The sequence below is a fragment of the Tamandua tetradactyla genome, chromosome 1 (genome assembly GCF_023851605.1).
Source record: "Tamandua tetradactyla isolate mTamTet1 chromosome 1, mTamTet1.pri, whole genome shotgun sequence".
In the NCBI taxonomy this organism is placed as follows: Eukaryota; Metazoa; Chordata; class Mammalia; order Pilosa; family Myrmecophagidae; genus Tamandua; species Tamandua tetradactyla.
Window position 1 is genome coordinate 98159832 of NC_135327.1, and position 26653 is coordinate 98186484.

At 38.7% G+C, this 26653-nt stretch overlaps 1 protein-coding gene across 1 annotated transcript in view; it reads left to right on the plus strand.

Annotated features, from left to right (window-relative positions):
• The first annotated feature begins 7768 nt into the window (after positions 1-7768).
• SPMIP4 (sperm microtubule inner protein 4) overlaps positions 7769-26653 on the plus strand; it is a 93817-nt gene continuing 74932 nt past the window's right edge. The window contains exons 1-2 of the mRNA XM_077121413.1: positions 7769-7960; positions 8639-8796. Of these exons, the coding sequence (XP_076977528.1) occupies positions 8663-8796 (134 nt within the window). The 5' untranslated portion in view covers positions 7769-7960; positions 8639-8662. The remainder of the gene's footprint in view (positions 7961-8638; positions 8797-26653) is intronic.

Genomic DNA, 26653 nt, shown 5'->3' on the forward strand with positions numbered 1-26653 from the left:
GCAGGATGGGAAGCAGAGGAGCAGTTTTCTGGCTTTTTTTTCCAAAGGCATGCACACTCAGTAAACACTATTTGTGAGAAGCAGCAGAGAGGCCTGCAAAAGAAAGCAGGGAGACCAGGGGCCTCTCCAAGACTAATGTTAAGATTCCTTCAGGTTGGAAGGAGGAGAGAGAAGTCTGAGTCCTGAAGAAGACCCAGGATACTGAGATGAGTTCCCAGCCAGAAGGGTTCCCAGTGTGACCCAGATGCTGCAGAGGGCTGCTGGTAGTGATAGAGAATACATATAGAAATCTGACAGGACAGTGGCAATTGTATGTGGGCAGCCAACTTGAAGAACAGAATGCTCCTCTGGTCACTGCGAAATACCCTCCACAATCTTCACAAGATCCATATAGGGAGAAAATACCTGAGAATTACTGATGTAAAATTTCCCTAATAGCTTGCATGATGATAGCTGAGAAACAAAGTTAAATTTATTTATAGAAAATGGATTTTTTTTTTCAAACTCATGATTCTCTGGCCTAAAAGTCATACTCACTACAGTGCGAAAACCGAATTGCTCTAAAAACATAGAAGGTGATGATTGTTCATCATAGAGATATTGACATTATGCTCTAAGGCATGGGACACAGTGCAAATCATCCTGTACTGGAACTAAGCAATGGGTAATTAGATTTGTATTTCCCATATCAGAGAATCCCTAAATATTTCCTTTCCAGTTAATCCGTGACTGTGTGTTATATAAGATGCATTTGTTATGGTTTTTCATATTAGTCAGATTTGCTGGTGATGCTGATAAATTGCCTATTTACTTTTAAACTTGCCAGTTTTCTTACTAGAACACCTAGTCATGAAAGGTAGTTAGCATAATAGTTAATGACCTGTTCTTAACCCTGATATGGACTCTCATTTATCTTTTAGAGTACTTTAAATGTTTTGAGATAAGAGTTTTCTTTTAGTTTTCTGACACCTAATCTTTCTCCTTCTTATAGGGAATTGCCTTTCCAAAAAGACAAATCACCCTAACATCTGTCAGAACAATCGTACATTTTGTTGTTATTATTTTGTTGTTTTCTTTCTGCTACCTTGTGCTTGCACAAAGTTAAATTAAGAGTTCTCCTGAATTCAGGAATGCTATTATATATCTCTTTTTGTAAGGCCCCCTCTCATGTTACTTTTTCCACTTGACCACTAATCTCCACTCCCATTTCCTCTTTCCCCAATAAGCATCAAATATAAATATATTTAATACATTTTGACCTGTGCAGAAAACAGATGGATCTTGGAAGGTGACAGGGGGTGACTCCAACTGCAGCTGCTGTTCAGATGTGGTGTCGTTGCTTGAGCAAATCAACACATCCCCTGGTACCTAGCATGCAGCTATTGCTCTGACAATGATGTTTTCTCAATAACTTTTAGTAAAAACCATGAGAGACAGTTTGTTTTCAGCTGGCAAGGCCACAAATACACTTCTACTGTCCTACCTCAGAAGTATATCAGTTCTTCAGGGAACTTGATCACCTTCCCTTCCACAAGACATCACACTGGTCCCTTAACTTGATGTCATTATGCTAAGCATGAATCACAGTGAGCAAGAAGAAGCAACTACTCTATACTTATTGGTAAGGCATTTGTGTGTCAGAGGGTAGGAGATAAATCCAACAAAAATGCAGGGACCTTCCATTTCAGGAAAATTTCTAGGTGTCCAGCGGTATGAGGCATGTCAAGATATCCCTTTTAAGGTGAAGGATAAGCTGTTGTATCTGGCCCCTCCTATAACCAAAAAGACCCAAATGGCTACCTGGCCTCTTTGGATTTTGGAGATAACATTTTCCTCATTTGGGTATGCTACCTCAGCCCATTTTCTGAGTGACCCAAAAAGTTACTACTTTTGTGCAGAGACTAGAACAAGAGGAGGTTCTGCAACAGGTTCAGGCTGTTGTACAACCTGCTCTGCCACTTGGGCCATATGATCCAGCAGATCCAATGCTGCTGGAAGTTTCAGTGGCAAATAGATGCTGTTTGGAGTCGTTGGTAAGCCCATATGGAGAATCACAGCACAGATTCTTAGAATTTTGCAGAAAAGCCTTGCCATCCTCTGCAGATAACTACTGTCGAGAAACAGCTTTTGCCTTACTATTGGGCCTTAATAGAAAACAAACACTTGACCATTAGACCTGAGTTACCCATTGTGAATTAGGTGTTGTCTGACCCACAAGCCATAAAGTTGGGAATGTACAGCAGCACCTCATCATCAAATAGAAGTGGTATATACAATATTGGGATTGAGCTGGCTTTGACCACACAATTTACAAGGAAGTGGTCCAAATGCCTATGGCCACCACTCCTGCCACATTATGTTCTCTTTCCCAGCCCGCAGCCAAGGCCTCTTGGGGAGTTCCTGACAATCCAGTTGACTGAGGAAGAGAAAACTTAGGCCTCGTTTATATGTAGTTCTGCCCTATACACAGAAACTACCAGAAAACGGACAGCTACAGCACTATAGCCTCTTTCTGAGACATCCCTGAAGGACAGTGGTAAAGAGAAATCCTTCTAGTGTGTGGAACTTTGAGCAGTGCGCCTGCTGCTCATCTTGCTTAGGAGAGAGCTGGAGGTGTCTTTGTATACTGATTCAGGTCTGTCTCCAATGGTTTCTCTGGATGGTCAGGGACTTGGAAGGAAGATGATTGGAAAATTGGTGATAAAAAGGTCTGGAGTAAGGTATGTGGATAGACCTTTATGAATGGGTGAAAAATATGCAGATGTTTGTGTCCTATGTGAATGCTTACCAGAGGATGATTTCAGCAGAGGAGGATTTTAATAGTCAAGTGGATAGGATGAACTATTCTATAGATACCAGTTGGCCAGTTTCCCCAGTCATTCCTGTCATTGCCTAATGGACTCATGAATAAAGTGGCTATAGTTGAAGGGAAGTAGGTTATACATGGGCTCTGCAACATGGACTTCCACTCACTAAGGTCAACCTGATTACACCCACTACTGAGTGCCCAATCTGCCAGCATTAGAGACCCATACTCAGTCCCTGATATGACACCATTGCCCCAAGGTGATCAGCCTGGTACCTGGTAGCAGGTTGACTACACTGGACCAATTCCATCATGGAAGGAGAAGAATTTTGTTCTTATTAAAATAGACATGTACTCAGAATATGGATTTGCTTTCTTTGCATGTAATATTTCTGCCAAAACCACCATCTGTGGACTTATGGAATGCCTTATCCACCATCATGGTATTTCACACAGCTTTGCTTCTGATCAAGGAACTCATTTCATAGCAAATGAAGTATAGGAATGGGCACCTACGTATGGAATTTACTGGTGCTTCCATGTTCCCTATTACCCTGAAGCATCTGGATTTATAGAATGACAGAATGGCCAATTATGGTGCCAACTGAAGGGCAAGACCTTTCAAGCTGGGGCAGTATCCCCCAGGAGGCTGTATATGCTCTAAATCAGTGCCCACTCTATGGTGCTTTTTTCTCCCATAGCCAGGATTCACAGGTCCAGGAATCAAAGGGTAGAAATGGGAGTGGCATCAATGACTATTAGCCCTCATGACCCATTAGAAAAATGTTGGCTTCCTGTTTCAAAAGGAGTGCTTTCACCAGGAGACACAACAATGATTCCATTGAACTGGAAGTTAAGACTCCTACCTGACCACTTTGTGCTCCTCATACCTCTAAATCTACAGGCAAAGAAAGGAATTACTGAACCGGCTGTGGTGACTGATCCTGATTATCAAGGAGAAATAGGACTGCCACCACACAATGGAGGCAAAGAAGAGTTTGTCTGGAATAAAGGAGATACCTTAGGGTGTGTCTTCATACTACTATGGCCTGTGATTAAAGTCAATGGAAAACTGCAACAACCCAATCTGGGCAGGACTACTAATGGCCCAGAAACTTTAGGAATGAAGGTTTGGGTCACCCCAACAGGCAAGAACAAAGACCAGCAGAGGTGATTGCTGGGGATAAAGGGAGTATGAATATAGATTGAAGCTACATCCACATGACCAGTCATAAAAACAAAGATTGTAATGGCTATATTTCTTTTCCTTATTTTGTAATGACTATACTATATATATATATAATGTAATGACTATGTTATATATATATTTATATACATATATATATAAAGCAGATATCTTTTGTTTTCATCCCTATTTTATTCCCTTAACATATAAAATAATTTGTATTAACTTTATGTCACAGTATTTAAGTTGAAGGATATCAAATTTAAGAGTGACTATTATCCAATTCTCTTCTGAGGAAAGGGTGAGTGTGTTTCTGTTTCTATCCAGGACAGTTGAATTATGTTAAGTGAAAGTTTGTTATTGATTTTATTTAGAGATTAAATATGGTTTAAGGAGATTGTGATGGTTAAGTTTATGTGTCAACTTGGCTAGGTTATGGTGTCTAGTTGTTTGGTCAAGCAAGCATTAGCCTGATTGTTATTGTGAGGGTATTATTTGGATTTAAATCATTAGTCAATCAATTGCATCTATGGTTGACTAAATCTACAATCAAAAAAGGAGACTGCCTTCAAGCAATGAGAGAAGTCTCATCCGATCAGTTGAAGGCCTTCAAGGGAGAACTGATGATTTTAGCAGGGTTAGAAAGAAGAATTTCTATCTCTACTTCAGCCAGCCAGCTTCTCCTGGGGAAGTTATCAAACCATTTCCCCAACTTGTGGCCTTCCCTATGGAATTCAGATTTGCCAATCCCCACAGCCACCTGAGCCAATTCCTATAATAAATCTGGCAGTTCTCTTTCTCTGGAGAACCCTGACTAATGAAAGAATTGAAAACAGTACTTGAACAGATACCTACACACTGATGTTCATAGAGGCATTAGTAATAATTGCCAAAAGAGAGACTCAACCCAGGTGTCCATCAACAGATGAAAGAAATAAACAAAATGTGCTATAATACATACAATGGAATATTATTCAGCCATATAAAAAGAATGATGTTCTGATACATGCTACAACAGGATTAACCTTGAAGACATCATATTGAGTGAAATAAACCAGACACAAAAGGACAGATATTGTATGGTCTCATTGATGAAATAATTAGAATAATCAAGTTCAAAGAGTTATAAACTAGAAAACAGGTTACCAAGGGCAGTGGATAGGAAAAATATGGAGCTATGGCTTAATGGATACAGAATTTCTGTTTGAGAGGTGAAAAGCTTAGATAATAATGTTGGTGAATGTAACACAATACTGTGAATGTAATTAATGCCACTTAATTATACACCTCAAAGTGGTTAATATAAGACATTTACAGTTGTATAGATGTTACAATAAAAATTCAATAAAAAATACTAGTATCTGTCAAGAAGCCTTGAATCCTGCAAAGATTTACTTCATTTTCAAACACCACTTGCTTAAAGGTCTCTATTACACAGACTTGAAAGGTTACAGATTATAATTCATGCTTTACAATCTAATATCTTCCTGCATATTCTTTACTAAAAGGTTAAAAGCCTAGCTGTGGTTTAAATTTTGGTCATCCTAGATGGTATTCTATGCATACATTTTTTCTCATTCCCAAATTTCATCTTTCCTACTCGAAGGATTAGTAGTGATACAGAAAGTAAATAAGGGATGCATTAAGTTAAAAGAGACCACAGTGCCAGGAGAGGTAGAAAGGTTATCTGAGGCTATGGACCTCATGATATACTGAAGTCATTGTCTGGGTTTTCCCAAGCTGCTATCATAAATACCACAAACCAGATTTGGTTTAACCAATAGGAAAGTATTATCTCCATGGTTTTGGAGGCTATAAGGCTCACTTTCTCCTGGGGTATATAGTGTTCTGGTGCCAGCTGCCAGCAATCCTTGGGGTTCCTTGGCTTGACTCCCTGTATCACACCACGTGTCTATGTCTGCTCCTTTCTCCTAGCCTCTGTGACTTCAAGGTCCTCTTTATAAATTCTCCAGTGATCAAATTAAGACAACCCCCTCATTCAGTTTGGCCACACTTTTATAATAACACCTTCAAGAGGTCTATTTATAATGGGCTCACACTCACAGGAATGCAGATTAAGATTGAGACCATGTCTAAATTGGGAATACATAACTCAATCTACCACAGTAATTTTGAGCATCGCTGAGTAGGAGGCTACTCTGAATTGTTGAAATGAGTTAAATCACAGGAGTTAAGGATAAAGAATGTTGGTCAAATAAATTCACTCAATTCTAACATACCTGAGAGCCTTTCAGAAATTTTCCAAGGAGAAAAAATGGTTTACAAATATCTGACACATTTTTCTCTTATCTATAAATTTTACTTGAAAAATGACAAAGGTAAAAATATTTATATTTTCCTGCCCCATACATTCATTTGACCTGAAATAAAATTTCAAAGATACTAAGAGCTGGAAGATATCACCACACATCTGGTAAATTAACCCTGAGTTGCTACATCTTCCCCTGGTGTCATCACCATCCACAAACATCCTAACACGTGACTATAGATGTATCTTCATCAGATGCCTTGGATTAAATCAATTTTGCTCATTTGTAACCTCCCAGAAAGAATGAAGCCATGAGAAAATGGCAGTCAAGTTGTTCATGGGGGATAAGTAGAGTATGAAAAGTAGTGAAAGGCTGGGGTCATTAAGTGGGCTAGGCTGGCAGGGAATTTAATGGGAGATCCTAAACCCCAGAAGTAGAAAAAGGACAAAAAGGTTAGGGTGGACTTCTAAGGGAAATTGATTTGTAAAATGCATGAAGGTATCAAAGATAAAGATAAACTTCATATTAATTTACAAGTCTGTCTCCAGCAGGATCTACTCTGCTCAGGCTTAGTGGGGTGATAACCGCCAGAGAATGGAGAGGGGTGAGGCCTCGGAAATAGACCCTAAAGTACAAAATTACCACCTTACCTACTCCCATGCACCTTTCTTCCCTCCAGGCTGGCTAGCATTCAACTAGAAAGTACAGAACACAACAAATACCCATTGATTGGTTGGCCAAAGGTAAACCAGACAGAGACTGTCCAGCACATGGTTGCATCTCCCTTCCCAGGGGTGGTCACTCTACCCCCATCTTCCTGTGTTCCTGGGCCTCAGTTCTAGCCTTTCACTCAGAAAACCTGACCTTCCCACTTGTCCTTCCTTCTCAGGGGCCCTGTTCTCAGACATGAGAGAAATTTCTGACCCTTAACGTGGTTCCCAGTTGTGTCTTTGGGGGGGACGGATCTGAAGTAATCAAGGTAGGCTTTTGTCCCTGGGGACTGGGAAGAGAAAGGACTGCACCCGCAGGTCTGCCTGTGGGTTTGCATCGTCCGCGCCTGCCCAAGGCTTGGGGAGCGGGTGCGCTTGCCGAGTCCCTCAGGCCCCAGATCTCCTCTTTGTGGCCGCCATTCCCACGAGGCGATCCCGCCTCACTAAGGACTCCCCTCTCCCTCCCCTAAGCCTTCCCCCTGCTCGGTCCACCGGAGGCTAACAACCCCGCCTCGGCCGGGTCCTAACGCCGCCCCTGGTTGCCTAGAGGTGGGGCGGGTGAGGCGAGGCCGCCCAGGGTGGCGGAAGACCTCGTTTCGCCCCGCTCTCCTCACTTCCGGTCGCGCGTCTGATTCTTGCCAGGCCTGAAGCTTTAGGGCTTCCTCGGAGTCCTCGAGGGACGGCCCGCCGCTCGCCTGCCCGTCACTGCGGAGCTCGCCGCCGCACCAGGATGCATTACCTAGTGCCGCGGTCACCGTCGCCGTCACAAGCACCTTCAACCCGCGCCGCGGCCCCCCGCGCGCCCTCTCTCTCTCTCTCTCTCTCACTCTCTCTCTCTCCTCTCTCACCCTCACCCGCACCTGCCCGCCAGCTCCCCGGGGCCGCAGGTGCGAAGGCCGGCCGAATTCCACGCCCCGCGGAGGCCCGCCAGCCCTAGGGAGGAGCAGTGGAGGCGCGGTCGCCTGCCGCTCCCAGGTTGATGTCCCAGGTGTGTCCAAACTCCCGCGGCACGGCTGAGAGGGCGACGAGGGGTCGGAAGCCTCGGCCTGGGCTCATCATGGAGCCTCCTGGGGTTTCCCACGAAGTCGGAGGGAGGAGTGGGATCCTGACCGCACGGCCAGGAAACAGCAATCCGGCTTTGGAGTCCCCCTGGATCTTTGCTGATTCACTCGGCACTGGGATTCTTGTCCAGAAACCCCAAAGCCGTAGCTACTGCCCTTGATTCTGTTGGATGGCGAGATTCCCTGATTTTTAGAGAGACCATGAAATGGGGAGTGGGGGGTGGGGAGGCGGAGGAGGATCCGCTGTCTTCTCCTGAATCATTTACGGTTAAATTTGAGGCGGGCATTGAATTTCCATCGATGTCTGTGAAATGGCGCCCTTGTATGGACCAAGTGCCTAGTTAGAAACATCGTGCACTTTTTGGATTGTTTCCATTGAAATTCATTTCCATAGAATTTATTTAAATTGCTGTTTATTACTGAAGTTACCTGGGCGTCCGTCCCACAGATGGGCTGTCCGTCAGAAAGCAAGCCCCTTATTTCTATGCAGCATTGGGTTGAAGAATTAGTACAAAGTATGTTTCCCGCCTGCCCTGAGAGCCTGTGTGGTAGTAACCAAGTTAGTTTACTCCCGAACCAAGTGTGCCCTCCGATTTCTCTTCCAGATTGTGCCTTTTTAGCCAAGAAGCATGGAGATAATTCACGGCAGGCCCTACTGTTGCAGGGAGCTTGAAGGAGCTGACATACTGTCAAACACCTTTTGCTCTAATGAATTGCACACTCCACTGCAAACAACTGTTCGCCCAACTGCCTCAGATGACAGGTACAACAAATACTAGAGAAAGCAAACAAGAAAAAAGTATTTGAATGCATCAGTGTATTTTTTGATATAAGAAAAACGATTTATCTTTTGGGGGCTCCTCTGTTTTTCACATCATAAAGACAAAACATGACAATTAACTAAACTTTAAAGGGCCCACATCTGTTGGGAACTTGATGAGAAGTAGGTTGATGCAGACTATCAAAAGACATAAAATTCATCCACTACATTCTATAACTGTAGAATACTTGGTTCCTTCATTTGGAAATAAATCTGTTTTAATCAGATATGTATTTTTTAATGTTATAAAGGGGAAAACAATGTACATGGTTCCCTAATACCATCTGCTCAAAAATACTCCCAGAATTTATTGCTTACAGCTGCTGTCTAAATTTGTGCGATTCCAGATTTCCTATAGTACACTGATTATTGGTTATTGATTATGGTTACAACTGCATCTAACCTATACTGAGTGATGGCACTGCACCAAGCCTTTGAATGTAGTAATTATTTTAATCATTAATAACAATCCTATTAAATACTATTATCCTCAATTTACATGTGAAGTAACAGGTTCAGACTTGTAATTGGTTCTTGGTGCTAGCTTTTTTGTATTGTGTTTACATGAATCATTAAAAAAAAACCAACAACTCTAAACACCTGAACAGTGAAAAATAACCTCTGTGGTTGTTTCTTGTTTTGTTTTTTTTTAAATTATTTCACTTAGTCAACTCTCTCACTCAAGAATTCTTTTTTTTAAGAAATCAGACAGGAAGTCACCTAGCCTCAGTTTAAATACCTCCGAAGTGGGGCATCACTTACCACACAGGCAGTCCATTCCATTTTTGAATGCCTCTGATTGTTGGTTTTCTAATGAGAGCATTTCTCCTCCTTATAATTTCTACCTACTGGTCCTGCCTGTTCCTCTGAAGTCTCGCAAAGTAAGAATAATTCACCATTCCATGATAGTAGTTCTTAAAGATTCTTTTGGCCTCTCTAAGACTTCTTCTCCCTGTCAGATAGCACTGATTCTCACAACCTTTGTGATGGGTTTTTTGTTTGTTTAATATCTGAAAAGAATGCATATACAGAGACTTGAGACACGGAAAAGTATTGGTTCAACACTAATGAATCTACCAGAATTAGGATTTGGGGAAGGTGGGAAAGATTACCTAAACATTTAAAACATTTGGAATCTGTAATCATCCATGCTAAGCATATTAGACAATGACAGGGAAAAGAAGTTTTTAGTTACAAACTCCATCTATTTGATGTATTTCTGAAGGTGCAGTACTTTTCATTTACTAGAAAAAGAAGTTAGCAATTAACTTAAAAAAAAAAAAAAAAAAGAACAAATGGCAAATAAATTTCCTTGAAAGTCATTCACATATGTAGTGCATCCTAGAAAAGATGAAGGGCTAGGCAGGGTTTACTCACTCATGAGTTTCATTAAGTAGTGGACCTTACTCCTTCCTCAGAGTACCATGTGAGGAACATGTTTTCTAAACTAAGATCTAGGAAGTAGAATGTAGAATCAATTCATCCCCCTCCTCTCAATGGCCATCCACTTGGATACTGAATTTAAAAATAAGACTAAATTAAAATAATATTCCGCCTACCCCCACTCACACACAACACAGTTGCCAAAAAAAGAAAAGTAAAACACTAAGATGTTCTGAATTACTCTCCAGAATAGAAACAGGGAGCAGCTTCAACAATTCAAATTAGTCTGTTACAGAGTTATCACAAGCATGCCTAGCCTTTAAATTAAAAAATTAACAAAAAGTGGAAACAGACTTCCTGGAAGATGGCGGCTTAGTAAGACGCGCGGATCTTAGTTTCTTCTCCAGGACACCTACTAGGGGAGTAGAAACGATACAGAAAGCGCCCAAAGCCACAACAGAGATAAAAAAGACAGCGTACCCCATCCTGGAACGGCTGGCTGGCTGAGAGAAGCAGCTCGGGTGAGATCGCCGAGGCGCGCGGGCCTTACCGGGCGGGGTGGCAAGCGGCCGGAGTTACTCCCTTCCCCCTTCCCGGGCCGGCTGGGAGAATTGGAGAGGCGGTCCCCTGAAACCAAGGCGACTGGCGCCCACACCACGCGCAGCCCCCGGACCAACTGAGAGAATTGGATCGGAAATCCCCAGCCCGCGGAGAACGGTGACGGGTGGGGGAGGCCCCTTCCAAACCCGTGACTCCCGGGGAACGTGCACTCTCCCGGGCGGGCTGCTGCCGCTGGCGCCCTCCCGCCACGCTTGTTGCCCAGGGCCGACTAGGAAATTCGGACGGGCTCTTTCCCTGGCTGCGGCGACCAGCAACCCTCCCTGCGTTCGGACCGAGGGCCGGCTCAAGCCGCTTCGGCTAGCGAACCCCCAGGACGGCGAGAGTTTTCCAAAGTTTAAGGTCCCACAGCACCTTTTACTGGTGGGACCCGCAGGCAAACGTGTGCCACGAGCGCCACCTACTGGGCAGGATAAGAAAAACAGAACCCAGAGATTTCACAGAAAAATATCACAACCTTGCTGGGTCCAACACCAAGAGAAATCTGAATAAATGCCCAGACGCCAGCAGCAGAAGATAACTGTCCACGCTCAAAAGATTGAGAATATGGCCCAGTCAAAGGAACAAACCAATAGCTCAAATGAGACACAAGAGCTGAGACAACTAATGCTGAATATACGAACAGAAATGGAAAACCTCTTCAAAAATGAAATCGATAAATTGAGGGAGGACATGAAGAGGACATGGGCTGAACATAAAGAAGAAATAGAAAAACTGAAAAAACAAATCGCAGAACTTATGGAAGTGAAGGATAAAGTAGCAAACATAGAAAAAATAATGGATAGCTACAATGATAGATTTAAAGAGACAGAAGATAGAATTAGTGATTTGGAGGATGGAACATCTGAATTCCAAAAAGAAACAGAAACTATAGGGAAAAGAATGGAAAAATTTGAACAGGGTATCAGGGAACTCAAGGACAATATGAACCGCACAAATATACGTGTTGTGGGTGTCCCAGAAGGAGAAGAGAAGGGAAAAGGAGGAGAAAAACTAATGGAAGAAATTATCACTGAAAATTTCCCAACTCTTATGAAAGACCTAAAATTACAGATCCAAGAAGTGCAGCGCACCCCAAAGAGATTAGACCCAAATAGGCATTCTCCAAGACACTTACTAGTTAGAATGTCAGAGGTCAAAGAGAAAGAGAAGATCTTGAAAGCAGCAAGAGAAAAACAATCCATTACATACAAGGGAAACCCAATAAGACTTTGTGTAGATTTCTCAGCAGAAACCATGGAAGCTAGAAGACAGTGGGATGATATATTTAAAATACTAAAAGAGAAAAACTGCCAACCAAGACTCCTATATCCAGCAAAATTATCCTTCAAAAATGAGGGAGAAATTAAAACATTCTCAGACAAAAAGTCACTGAAAGAATTTGTGACCAAGAGACCAGCTCTGCAAGAAATACTAAAGGGAGCACTAGAGTCAGATACAAAAAGACAGAAGAGAGAGATATGGAAAAGAGTGTAGAAAGAAGGAAAATCAGATATGATATATATAATACAAAAGGCAAAATGTTAGAGGAAAATATTATCCAAACAGTAATAACACTAAATGTCAATGGACTGAATTCCCCAATCAAAAGACATATATTGGCAGAATGGATTAAAAAACAGGATCCTTCTATATGCTGTCTACAGGAAACACATCTTAGACCCAAAGATAAACATAGGTTGAAAGTGAAAGGTTGGGAAAAGATATTTCATGCAAATAACAACCAGAAAAGAGCAGGAGTAGCTATACTAATATCCAACAAATTAGACTTCAAATGTAAAACAGTTAAAAGAGACAAAGAAGGACACTATATACTAATAAAAGGAACAATTAAACAAGAAGACATAACAATCATAAATATTTACGCACCGAATCAGAATGCCCCAAAATACGTGAGGAATATACTGCAAACACTGAAAAGGGAAATAGACTCATATACCATAATAGTTGGAGACTTCAACTCACCACTCTCATCAAGGGACAGAACATCTAGACAGAGGATCAACAAAGAAATAGAGAATCTGAATATTACTATAAATGAACTAGACTTAATAGACATTTATAGGACATTACATCCCACAACAGCAGGATACACCTTTTTCTCAAGTGCTCATGGATCATTCTCAAAGATAGACCATATGCTGGGTCACAAAGCAAGTCTTAACAAATTTAAAAAGATTGAAATCTTACACAACACTTTCTCGGACCATAAAGGAATGATGTTGGAAATCAATAATAGGCAGAGTGCCAGAAAATTCACAAATATGTGGAGGCTCAACAACACACTCCTAAACAACGACTGGGTCAAAGAAGAAATTGCAAGGGAAATTAGCAAATACCTCGAGGCGAATGAAAATGAAAACACAACATATCAAAACTTATGGGACGCAGCAAAGGCAGTGCTAAGAGGGAAATTTATTGCTCTAAATGCCTATATCAGAAAAGAAGAAAAGGCAAAAATTCAGGAATTAACTATCCATTTGGAAGAACTGGAGAAAGAACAGCAAGCTAACCCCAAAGCAAGCAAAAGGAAAGAAATAACAAAGATTAGAGCACAAATAAATGAAATTGAAAACATGAAAACAATAGAGAAAATCAATAAGGCCAGAAGTTGGTTCTATGAGAAAATCAATAAGATTGATGGGCCCTTAGCAAGATTGACAAAAAGAAGAAGAGAGAGGATGCAAATAAATAAGATCAGAAATGGAAGAGGAGACATAACTACTGACCTCACAGAAATAAAGGAGGTAATAACAGGATACTATGAACAACTTTACGCTAATAAATACAACAATTTAGAGGAAATGGACGGGTTCCTGGAAAGACATGAACAACCAACTTTGACTCAAGAAGACATAGATGACCTCAACAAACCAATCACAAGTAAAGAAATTGAATTAGTCATTCAAAAGCTTCCTAAAAAGAAAAGTCCAGGACCAGATGGCTTCACATGTGAATTCTACCAAACATTCCAGAAAGAATTAGTACCAATTCTCTTCAAACTCTTCAAAAAAATCGAAGTGGAGGGAAAACTACCTAATTCATTCTATGAAGCCAACATCACCCTCATACCAAAACCAGGCAAAGATATCACAAAAAAAGAAAACTACAGACCAATCTCTCTAATGAATACAGATGGAAAAATCCTCAATAAAATTCTAGCAAATCGTATCCAACAACACATTAAAAGAATTATACATCATGACCAAGTAGGATTCATCCCAGGTATGCAAGGATGGTTCAACATAAGAAAATCAATTAATGTAATACACCATATCAACAAATCAAAGCAGAAAAATCACATGATCATCTCAATTGATGCAGAGAAGGCATTCGACAAGATTCAACATCCTTTCCTGTTGAAAACACTTCAAAAGATAGGAATACAAGGGAACTTCCTTAAAATGATAGAGGGAATATATGAAAAACCCACAGCTAATATCATCCTCAATGGGGAAAAATTGAAAACTTTCCCCCTAAGATCAGGAACAAGACAAGGATGTCCACTATCACCACTATTATTCAACATTGTGTTGGAGGTTCTAGCCAGAGCAATTAGACAAGAAAAAAGAAATACAAGGCATCAAAATTGGAAAGGAAGAAGTAAAACTATCACTGCTTGCAGACGATATGATACTATACGTCGAAAACCCGGAAAAATCCACAACAAAACTACTAGAGCTAATAAATGAGTACAGCAAAGTAGCAGGTTACAAGATCAACATTCAAAAATCTGTAGCATTTCTATACACTAGTAATGAACAAGCTGAGGGGGAAATCAAGAAACGAATCCCATTTACAATTGCAACTAAAAGAATAAAACACCTAGGAATAAATTTAACTAAAGAGACAAAAAACCTATATAAAGAAAACTACAAAAAACTGCTAAAAGAAATCACAGAAGACCTAAACAGATGGAAGGGCATACCGTGTTCATGGATTGGAAGACTAAATATAGTTAAGATGTCAATCCTACCTAAATTGATTTACAGATTCAATGCAATACCAATCAAAATCCCAACAACGTATTTTTCAGAAATAGAAAAACCAATAAGCAAATTTATCTGGAAGGGCAGGGTGCCCCGAATTGCTAAAAACATCTTGAGGAAAAAAAACGAAGCTGGAGGTCTCGCGCTGCCTGACTTTAAGGCATATTATGAAGCCACAGTGGTCAAAACAGCATGGTATTGGCATAAAGATAGATATATCGACCAATGGAATTGAATAGAGTGCTCAGATATAGACCCTCTCATCTATGGACATTTGATCTTTGATAAGGCAGTCAAGCCAACTCACCTGGGACAGAGCAGTCTCTTCAATAAATGGTGCCTAGAGAACTGGATATCCATATGCAAAAGAATGAAAGAAGACCCATCTCTCACACCCTATACAAAAGTTAACTCAAAATGGATCAAAGATCTAAACATTAGGTCTAAGACCATAAAACAGTTAGAGGAAAATGTTGGGAGATATCTTATGGATCTTACAACTGGAGGCAGTTTTATGGACCTTAAACCTAAAGCAAGAGCACTGAAGAAGGAAATAAATAAATGGGAACTCCTCAAAATTAAACACTTTTGTGCATCAAAGAACTTCATCAAGAAAGTAGAAAGACAGCCTTCACAATGGGAGACAATATTTGGAAATGATATATCAGATAAAGGTCTAGTATCCAGAATTTATAAAGAGATTGTTCATCTCAACAACAAAAAGACAGCCAACCCAATTACAAAATGGGAAAAAGACTTGAACAGACACCTCTCAGAAGAGGAAATACGGATGGCCAAGAGGCACATGAAGAGATGCTCAATGTCCCTGGCCATTAGAGAAATGCAAATCAAAACCACAATGAGATATCATCTCACACCCACCAGAATGGCCATTATCAACAAAACAGAAAATGACAAGTGCTGGAGAGGATGTGGAGAAAGAGGCACACTTATCCACTGTTGGTGGGAATGTCAAAGGGTGCAACCACTGTGGAAGGCAGTTTGGCGGTTCCTCAAAAAGCTGAATATAGAATTGCCATACGACCCAGCAATACCATTGCTAGGTATCTACTCAAAGGACTTAAGGGCAAAGACACAAACGGACATTTGCACACCAATGTTTATAGCAGCATTATTTACAATTGCAAAGAGATGGAAACAGCCAAAATCTCCATCAACAGAAGAGTGGCTAAACAAACTGTGGTATATACATACGATGGAATATTATGCAGCTTTAAGACAAGATAAACTTATGAACCATGTAATAACATGGATGGACCTAGAGAATATTATGCTGAGTGAATCCAGCCAAAAACTAAAGGACAAATACTGTATGGTCCCACTGATGTGAACGGACATTCGAGAATAAACTTGAAATATGTCATTGGTAACAGAGTTCAGCAGGAGTTAGAAACAGGGTAAGACAATGGGTAATTGAAGCTGAAGGGATACAGACTGTGCAACAGGACTAGATACAAAAACTCAAAAATGGACAGCACAATAATACCTAATTGTAAAGTAATCATGTTAAAACACTGAATGAAGCGCATCTGAGCTATAGGTTTTTGTTTTGTTTTGTTTTGTTTTGTTTTGATTTTACTATTATTACTTTTATTTTTTTCTCTATATTAACATTCTATATCTTTTTCGGTTATGTTGCTAGTTCTTCTAAACCAATGCAAATGTACTAAGAAATGATGATCATGCATCTATGTGATGATGTTAAGAATTAATGATTGCATGTGTAGAATGGTATGATCTCTAAATGTTGGGTTAATTTCTTTTTTCCCGTTAATTAAAAAAAAAAAAAAAAAAGAGAAGGGATAATTGGAGATGAAGGGATACAGACTGTACAACGGGACTGGATATAAAAACTCAGAAATGGACAGCACAATACTACCCAATTGTAATGCAATTATGTTAAAACACTGAATGAAGCTGCATGTGAGGTATAGGTTTTTTGTTTTTGTTTTTTTTGTTTTTTTTTCTTTCTATTATTGTTTTAATTCTTATTCTGTTGTCTTTTTATTTCTTTTTCTAAATTGATGCAAATGTACTAAGAAATGATGAATATGCAACTATGTGATGTTATTAAGAATTACTGATTGTACATGTAGATTGGAATGATTTCTAATTGTTTTGTTAATTCTTTTTTTAATTAATAAAAAAAAAAGTGGAAACATCAAAACAAAAACTTGTACTAATCACTTTTCTGACAAAAACACAAATACTCAAAATTAACTAGACAGCAAAGGAGCAAGAGACCTTGTCTCATAAGTGCATGTGGGTAGGTGCAGGGCATTTGTCATTATTGGAGGCATGACTTTAATTTTTAATCTTTGGTTTAAATTGCTTCAAGTTTGATGTTGACATCTACTGTGCAGAAAGGGTTCTGGAGAGATGCGCATTGCTGCAGACACCTATAGCTCTTATTTGGTTCTGGAGGCTACAAGGCAGCCAATATTGCTTCATCAAATACATTCTTTAGCCTTTCTGTGTGAGTACAGAACATTCCACATATTTGACAGCCTTCAGGTCACTGGCCAGCTCTTCAGCAGTCTCTGAAGTAGTAGGCCTCTGTTGTTGGGACATTCCTCAGTAGTAGAGGAGTTATCTCTGAGATCAATATGGATCCAAAAAAAAAAAAGGAGTCTTAGGACAGAATTAAGTTAACTCAGTTACCCATTTTTCTAGTACATTCTCAAATGAGGATGGACAAGGTTCTGAAAAACTAACTAGAAAATACATGTTGATGGATAACTCAGTGGTGGTAATCTGTCATAAGCCTTTTGCTTTAACAGATCCAGATACAGTTCTTCACCAGTCGTAACTGTGACTGCCTAGTTGTGAAGAACAGTCAATACATATTCAGATGGAAGTTTGTTCATTGTGCAGGCCATGAGGAGACATGTTTTACCAAGGACACCAGTACCCACACCAATGCACTTAATTGTCAGCATTGCTGGAATTATTTTCTCACCACTTTCAGTACTTCAAATTCAGATTGACCTTAGCTTCTCCACCCAGGCACTGGAAACACTGGGCAGTCTCCTTGGCTGCAGAACAGAGGCACACATCTCTCACAAACTTTACTCTTCTTTCCTGTTGCATCCATGCTTTCACCATCGTGATCAAATTTCATAGTTTTATTCCACTTTTTAAGTGTGTTGTTTGTATTTTAAAAGTTTTATTTCCTAATTATAAATTTATAATTATAATTATATTAAATTTAATATATTTAATATATATATTAAATTATATAATTATAAATTAGGAAATAATTATAAAACTAACACATGTTCCTTATAGTTTAGAAACCATAGACATCCATAAAGAAAACAAATTCTGCATTTTTTCAACAGAAAGAAGAAAAAAAAAACTAAACCACAAGGTTTAAAAAATCTCTGTTCTTTTTATCCTGAAATAATAGCCACTATGTTGATATTTCAATATGTATCTTCTATGTTTTTTTATTTAATTTGAAGATCATAGTATACATATTTTTTGTGAACTATTTTCACTTCATGAAATGGAATATTTTTATATCGATAGAAAAGAGGACTCTGCTCACTTCTACTTCTGAATCAGTCCTTGCTGTACCTGATTTCTCAAAAGTGGCTGTCAGCCCTGAATTCCTGCTCAGATCCAAGAGCCATCATATTAGGCAGGGCTTCCCCTGAGTCAAAGGAAACCCTACTAAGTGTGATCAGGGCAATTGTCCCTGGCTCAAAAGCAGTGATGTGTAATACATATTTTAGATTTGGCCAAAAGGCTGGGTTTAACTGCTAGTTAGAGCCGCTACCCACCTTTTTTTCACCTGCAGGGTCAGAGCACACTGCTAATCATCTGGCCTAGTTTGAAAGTAGCCCTGTCTACCTGAAGATGGTTCTAGCCTTTCTGTCCCCTGCCTGCAGGATCTGGGCTCTGTCATTTGAACCTAATGTTTCACATTATTAGGGCAGCTCCTGTCTGTGAAATGGCACACTGCACCCAAACCTGAAACACCCAGACATGAAACAGTATTCTTCCTTTATTCTGCACCGTGATAACAATCTGACCACAGTTGACTTTAAATGTTTTTCAGCAGTGTTATACTGAGTTCACAGTAAGCTTAGGGTCTACTGAAATCTAAAGGCCTTTTTCTTAAAGAGCAGCTAAGCTATTTCTCTAATACTTTAGTCTACCATTAACATTTATTAACATTACATTTAGGACCTTGATTTGAGACTTCTAGTTAACAGCTAATCTTATAGTTGAATATCTTAAGATTTTGGTCTCTAATGTTAATAATGATGAAATTTTAAAAAAATCATATACACAGCATTTCAGCTTCTTTTTGGATATAAACTCCATGAAAAAATAGAGGAGAAAGTATTTTTACATCTTTATATAATAAAGTAAATACATGATTCCCAATTATAATTTAAAGTTATCTCTAAAAAATTAATCTGATTGTTCCCTCATGGAAGATCATTAGCAAATATTTTGCTTTTTTATTTTATTTGTTTAACATTTATACAAAAACTTGCACAGATCATAAGTGTACAGCTTAAAGAGTTTTCACAAACTGAACACATCTGCCTCACAAGCACCCAGAATAAACTAAAAATTCAGCGTCTCAGATGTAACCCTTGTGCCCCATTCCAGGTACTATCTCACCAACATAACCAGTGGCTCTGACATATATAGAGCACAAATTAATTTAGCTTGGTTTTAGAATTCCATATGAATAGAAGCATGCAGTTTATAGTCATTGGCCCATATTCTTTAGCACAGCATAATGTTTTTAGGATCCATCCCTAATATTGTATGTATCAGTGGTTTGTTCCTTTTTTTTGCCAAATAGATTTCTGTTGTCTGAATAATCCATAATTCATTTATCCCTTTTCCTATTGAGTTGTTTCCATTTTTTGGCTTTTTTCCTCCCAGTTTTTTTTTTTGCTTATACATACAAAGTTTCTCTGAGTATTTTTGTACAAGAATTACTGTGGATATATATTTTTGTTTTTCTTGAGTAAACACTAGAGGTGGAATTACAAAATCATGGGGTTGGTGTATGTCAAATTTTGTAGGAATAAAGTTGTTCATAATATTCCCTTATCATCCTGTGAATGTTTGTAAGATCTATATTGAAGTTTGTAGTGGATTGAAAGGTATCCCAAAAATGATATATCCACGTCCTAATCTCAGAACCTGTGAGTGTCACCTTATTTGGATTAAGGGTCTTTGAAGATATAGATTATTTAAAGATATTGCAATGAGGAGATCATCCAGAATTACCTGGGTGGGCCCTAAATCCAATGACAAGTGTCCTTATAAGAGATGTACAGAGGAGAAAACATACACAGAAGAAAAGACAATGTGAAGCCTGAGACAGAGATTGGAGTGATGCAATCACAAGCCCAGGAATACCTGAACAACCACCAGAACTTGCAAGAGTTGAGGAGCAGATTCTCCCCCCAAGAACCTCTGAAGAAAGTGCAGACCTGCTGGCAGCTTAATTTTAGACTTCTGGCATCCAAAACTAGAGAAAAAAATTCTGTTATTTTAGCCACCACATTGATTGTAACTTGTTACAATGGCCCTAGAAAACTAATATATATTTTAGTACTGAGAATGGATGCTGCTCTAACAAATACCCAAAAATGTCATCATTGCTTTGGAATTGAGTGATGTGTAGAGACTAGAAATTTTTTGAGGAGCTTGAAAGAAAAAGCCCAAATTGCCATGAAGAGATTGTTGGGAGAGATATGAATGTTAAAGTCAGTTGCAGTGATGGCATAAAGGCATGTGAGGACAGCACAGAAGAGAAAGCTTCATTTGTCTTAGAAAATACATATATTGTCACAAACAGAATGTTCATGATGGGTTGATTGCTTTTTATTTCATTTAATCTTCTGTATTGGCTTTTTACCCATACCTCATTGTATTGTTATTTTTAGTGGTTTCTCTAAAGATTATAATATGCAACTTTGACTCATCATTTCTGCCTTGAATTAATTCTTACTACTTCATGTATAGTATAAGAACCATACAACAATTTAATTCCATTTTCTGCCTACTGTCATTTGTCTAACATTATCAAGTATTTGACTTCTGCACATTATAAATCATGGATTGTATTTTTTGTTGCTATAGGCATTCAATTGTCTGTTAAAGAAATTAATAAATAAAAATTAATCTTTCATATTTACCATTTCTGGTGCTTGTTCTGTTCCTTCCTGTAGATGTGAATTTTCATCATGCCATTTTCCTAGACTAGAGCTTCCTTCAGCATTTCTTTTAGCATCAGTCTGCTGCCAACCAATTCTCTCAGCTTTAGTATTTCTGAAAATGTCTTTATCTCACTTTTATTTTAGACTATTTTACCTTGTTATAGAAGTCCATGCTGACAATTTTTTCTTTTGTCAAACTTAAAGATATGGTTCCATTGTCTCCTGACTTGCATAATTTCTGACAAGAAGTCTTCTTCAATTCTTATCTTTATTCCTCTGCATCTAATGCTGTTTTCACCCCCGTCTGACTGCTTTTAAGATTTCTCTTTGTTGTTGGTTTTCAAAAGTTTTATTATGGTGTGTCCAGATGTGCTTTTCTTTGCATTTATCCTGCTTAGGGCTTGTTCTAGTTTGCTAGCTGCCGGAATGCAACATACCAGAGACGGATTGGCTTTTAATAAAAGGGGATTTATTTTGTTGGTTCTTCAGAGGAAAGGCAGCTAACTTTCCACTGAGGTTCTTTCTTACGTGGAAGGCACAAGATGGTCTCTGCTGGTCTTCTCTCCAGGCCCCTGGGTTCCAACAACTTTCCCCTGGGTGACTTCTCCAAAGGCCTGGGCTGAGCTGCAAGTGCTGAGATGAGGAATGCTGAGCTGCTAGACTGTGTTACATTGCGTTCTCTCATTTAAGCACAAGCCAATTAAGTTAAACGTCACTCATTGCAGCAGACACACCTCCTAGCCGACTGCAGATGTAATTAGCAACAGATGAGATTCACCTACCATTGGCTCATGTCCACAGCAACAGAACTAGGTGCTTTCACCTGGCCAAGTTGACAACTAAATCTAACTACCACAGGGCTCACTGAGTTTCTTGGATCCCATGGGTTGTCGTTTTAGCAAGTTTGACAAAACTTTGTCCGTTCTATATATTCAGTTATATTTTCTCTTCCATTCCCGCTCTGTACTCTCTTTTTGAGACTTCAATTGAGACTAGTTACATACTTGATACTATCACATAGGCCATTAAAGCTTTCTTTTTTACTGGGATCATTTTTGTCTCTATGCTTGAGTATGGGTCATTTCTATCAATCCATCTTCAAAGTCACTGATTCTTTGTTCTTAAGTGCCCAACTTTCTGTTAAGCCTTTGCAATGAATTTTTTATTTTTAGATATTTTATTTTTCTAAGCCTAGGATTGCCATCTGGATCTTTTTAAGAGTTTCCATATCCTCTTGACATCCCTCATGTTGTCATTAGATCCATTTTTCCTGCAAATTGCTTACCGTGCTTATCATAATTATATTAAAATTTTTGTTAATTTTAATTATACAAATTATTATATAATTAAAATTTATTATTTTAATTTACTGTATAAATAAAATTTATTGTATAATGGGCTGTCTTTCAGTAGGCTATTGATTTTTTTATTTCTTGATTATTGATTACATTCTTCTGGTTCTTAACATCTTAAAATATTTTGTTGTGTACTAGATATTTTGAATGATACATTATAGAGATTCTGGATTATGTGATCTTCTTCTAGAGAATGTTGAATTTGTTCTAGTGGTCAGATAAATGACTGGTTTCAAGTTTTTACTAAAATAGGTCAGTTTTCCCCAGTTGTTCCAGGTTATAGCTCTTAGTCCTGGAATGACTTACTTTTAGGTGTGACTTTTCTAGGGTTTTTTTTTTAAGTTGTATAATAAGCCCTTATAACCTGGCAGGACTCTATCTTCAGACTTTGTTTCCCCAAAACTAGGAAGCTGTTGAAATCTCTGATCAGCTATTTAGCCATCCATCTGTTGCTTTCCATTGTTTTTTTTTTCTTTTTTTAGAGTACTGTCCATTAATGTACAGTGTAAGCCAAGAATTTAAGCGGAATTTGAATGCATGTGTATTTTGGGATTCTTTCTACGGCTCTTACCTTTCTAGAATTCCACTCTTAATTCTCACCCCTCTGTCAACCTGAATGTCAACTTCTAACACCTCATCCCAGTAATCCTGCCTCTTTCAGCTTGATCTGTGTTCCCCATGTGTCATGAACTGGGGATTGCCCTTCGGAGAATACTGAGTTAAATGTGGATCTTATTTAGTGTACTTTTCTAGGTCATATAACCCCTTGCTTGGGGATTTTCCTCCAGTGTCTTCAAACAGTATTTTAAAAATATTTTCTTAAGAGTTTATTATTGTTACAAGCAGGAGAGTTAGTCCAATACAAGCTACTCTGGAATAAGCCATTGTTAGAACTGAGCTTTTTATAAATAACTTTTTTGAGTGAATTCAGAGTAAGTTTTTATTTTTTTTTTGTTATTGAGATAACTAGTGATAACCTTCAAAAATTGTTTTTATAAAGCAGGCTATCTATACCAGAAATAGATAGATGCTTATCAAAAATGAGGCTACTGAGCCTTACCCCTTCCTTCTGAAACAGAATCCCTGAGGTAACAGTTTTTAATCAGTTCAATGTTTTATCACTCTGACTATTCCATATTCCTAGCCCCAGTCACTTATACATACCTACAATCCTGTAACAGTCTGATTCATTTGCATGATATCTCTGCTAGGCTTGTAGCAAAAAGAGTTATTTTCTCCCTTTTGCAGATAGAAGCTGAACCAAACAGAAATGAAATTGCATATATTCAGTCTGAAAGTGAGATTAGGTATACTAGAAATAGAATCCAAGCTTGAAGATCTCTAGTTTGAATTGTTGGCCAATTAATTTCTGCTGGTGGCTTCCTTATTTGTGAAATAGAGAGTTGGACCAGATTACTAAAATATCTTTCACCTCTGCTATCTATCTACATATGTATCATAGGATTTAAAGTAGTTCCAATTAAAAGTCATTAAAGCAAGCATTTAAACAACTTCCCCCACTTTTCTAGGATAGCTGTGTAGGATTTCCAGGTTTTATTTTCTTGGCAGAACATATTTGGCCACTACCGCTTATTTATGAGTGAAGACTACTAATAGAGCAGCAATTCTTTAACTTTTTTTACTTTGACACCCTGTTCTAGTTTGCTATCTACCAGAATGCAATATACAAGAAATGAAATGGCTTTTAAAAAGGGGAATTTAGTAAGTTGCAAGTTAACAGTTTTTAGGCTGTGGAAATGTCCCAGTTAAAGCAAGTCTATTGAAATGTCCAATCTAAGGCATCCAGGGAAAGATAACTTGATTCAAGAAGGCCAGTGAAGTTCAGGGTTTCTCTCTTAAGTGGAAAGGCACATGGGGAATATGGTCAGAGTTTCTCTCTCATCTGGAAAGGCACATGGTGAACATGGTCAGGGTTTCTCTTTCGGCTGGAAAGGCACATGGCAAACACAGCATCATCTGCTAGCTTCCTCTCTAGCTCCCCGGGAGGCATTTTCCTTCTTCGTCTCCAAAAGTCGCTGTCTGGTAGACTCTCTGCTTCATGGTGCTGTGGCATTCTTTGCTCTCTCAGATTCTCAAGCTTTCTCCAAAATGGTTCCTTTTTTATAGGATTTCAGGAAAGTAATCAAGACCCACTTAGAATGGATGGAGACACATCTCCACCTAATCCAGTTTAACACCACTCTTGATTGAGTCACATCTCCAGGGAGATAATCTAATTATGTTTCAAACATATAGTTCTGAATAGGGATTAGAAGAAACAGCTGCCTTTGCAAAATGGGATTAGGATTAAAACATGGATTTTCTAGGGCACATACATCCTTTCAAACCAGCACACACCCCAAATGATAAATGTTTACCTGTGATTCTTAGTGATTATTGTAGCTACTAAATAAAATAGATTTTGTACAGTTCATGAGATGTCTATGACTCCATCCATTCCTCTCTGAGATCTATCTATGACACCTTGTTTGAGAATTACTGCCCTAGAGAAGAGTTCTATGCTTCCCCTATAATTTGTTCATATTCTATGCCAGTATATATGAAACCATGTTATATCTTTCTCAATTACATGTCTGTTTCTTTCACCAAAGTAATGTTCTACACATCATTTATTAAACATGCAGATTCTTTGGTCCACACCAAACCATTGAATTAGAGTCTTGGGCATGAGGCCCAAGAGTCTTCATTTTAACAAGTTGACCAAGCAATTCATATATGCACGAAATGTGATAACCACCACTCTAAACATAAACTTCTTCAGTGCAGGGACTTTCATCTTTGTTTCTAAAACATCTAGATGAATGTTCTTTGCTCCTTTCCAGGGCACCCTAACAGGCATGTAGGATCACATCTTTATCATCTACTCTTTTCACCTAACTTACTCAAGTCCTTCCAATCTTCCAAATCTCTATTCAGTTGTTAATTTTCATATCACTGACCAGGAATTCATTATTATGATGTTCACTTTGGAAACCTTCTGGTTTTATTAGGACTTTTTTATTGTCAGAAGTAACAGCAATGCAAGTCAAACTGGATGAGCAAAATGGTCCTTTGTTAGCTTGTGTAAGTATGATGGCATTGGGACTGTCTTCAGCTTGGCTTTCCTCTATGTTGGCTTTGTTGTTGGGCAGTCTCTTCCCAATAGGTGACAGAAACAACTGCTAGCAGTTCCAAACTTACATTTGGTAGTTTTCTAAGTCCAGGAGAAAAGGAAAATGGCAGAAAGATGTCTAGAAAGGACTTTAATTAGCTTATCTTAGGACATTTGCCCATCCTTGAACCATTCACTGTGGCCAGGAGATGAATGGTCTATGGCCTGGGCCATAGGTCCATCCTGGAGATTTTACCCTACCCAAACCATATGGAATGAAGATAGGGCAGGGTGGTTCTTCAAGAGGAAGACTGGGCTTTGTTATCAGTAAAGGGGGTTCCATTTAGAACTAACAGATGTCTACCTTGCCTACCATATTGATGTCATCTGATTATTTTAATTTATTTGGACTTTTGAATTGCTGTATATGATTGAACTCACTCTGCCCTTAAAAGCATTGTCTAAAGCTTTTCACTGAAATTTGGGTTCTTTGTACTTAACTTGTCCTATTGTTAGTGATTGTCCCCAAAACTCTAATTGATATGAAATTTAAAAGAAGCTCCTTTGAGAAAATATTCTTTCTCATTAACTGTCTGTAAAAACTAAATATGTATGGAAACAGCCAAAATGTCCATCAACAGACGAGTGGCTAAACAAACTGTGGTATATACATACGATGGAATATTATGCAGCTTTAAGGCAGGATAAACTTATGAAGCATGTAATAACATGGATGGACCTAGAGAACATTATGCTGAGTGAGTCTAGCCAAAAACTAAAAGACAATACTGTATGGTCCCAGTGATGTGAATCGACACTCGAGAATAAACTTGGAATATGTCATTGGTAACAGAGTTCAGCAGGAGTTAGAAACAGGGTAAGATAATGGGTAATTGGAGCTGATGGGATACAGACTGTGCAATAGGACTAGATACAAAAACTCAAAAATGGACAGCACAATAATACCTAAGTGTAAAGTAATCATGTTAAAACACTGAATGAAGCTGCATCTGAGCTATAGGTTTTTGTTTTGTTTTGTTTTGTTCTTACTATTATTACTTCTATTTTTTTTTCTCTATATTAACATTCTATATCTTTTTCGGTTGTATTGCTAGTTCTTCTAAACCG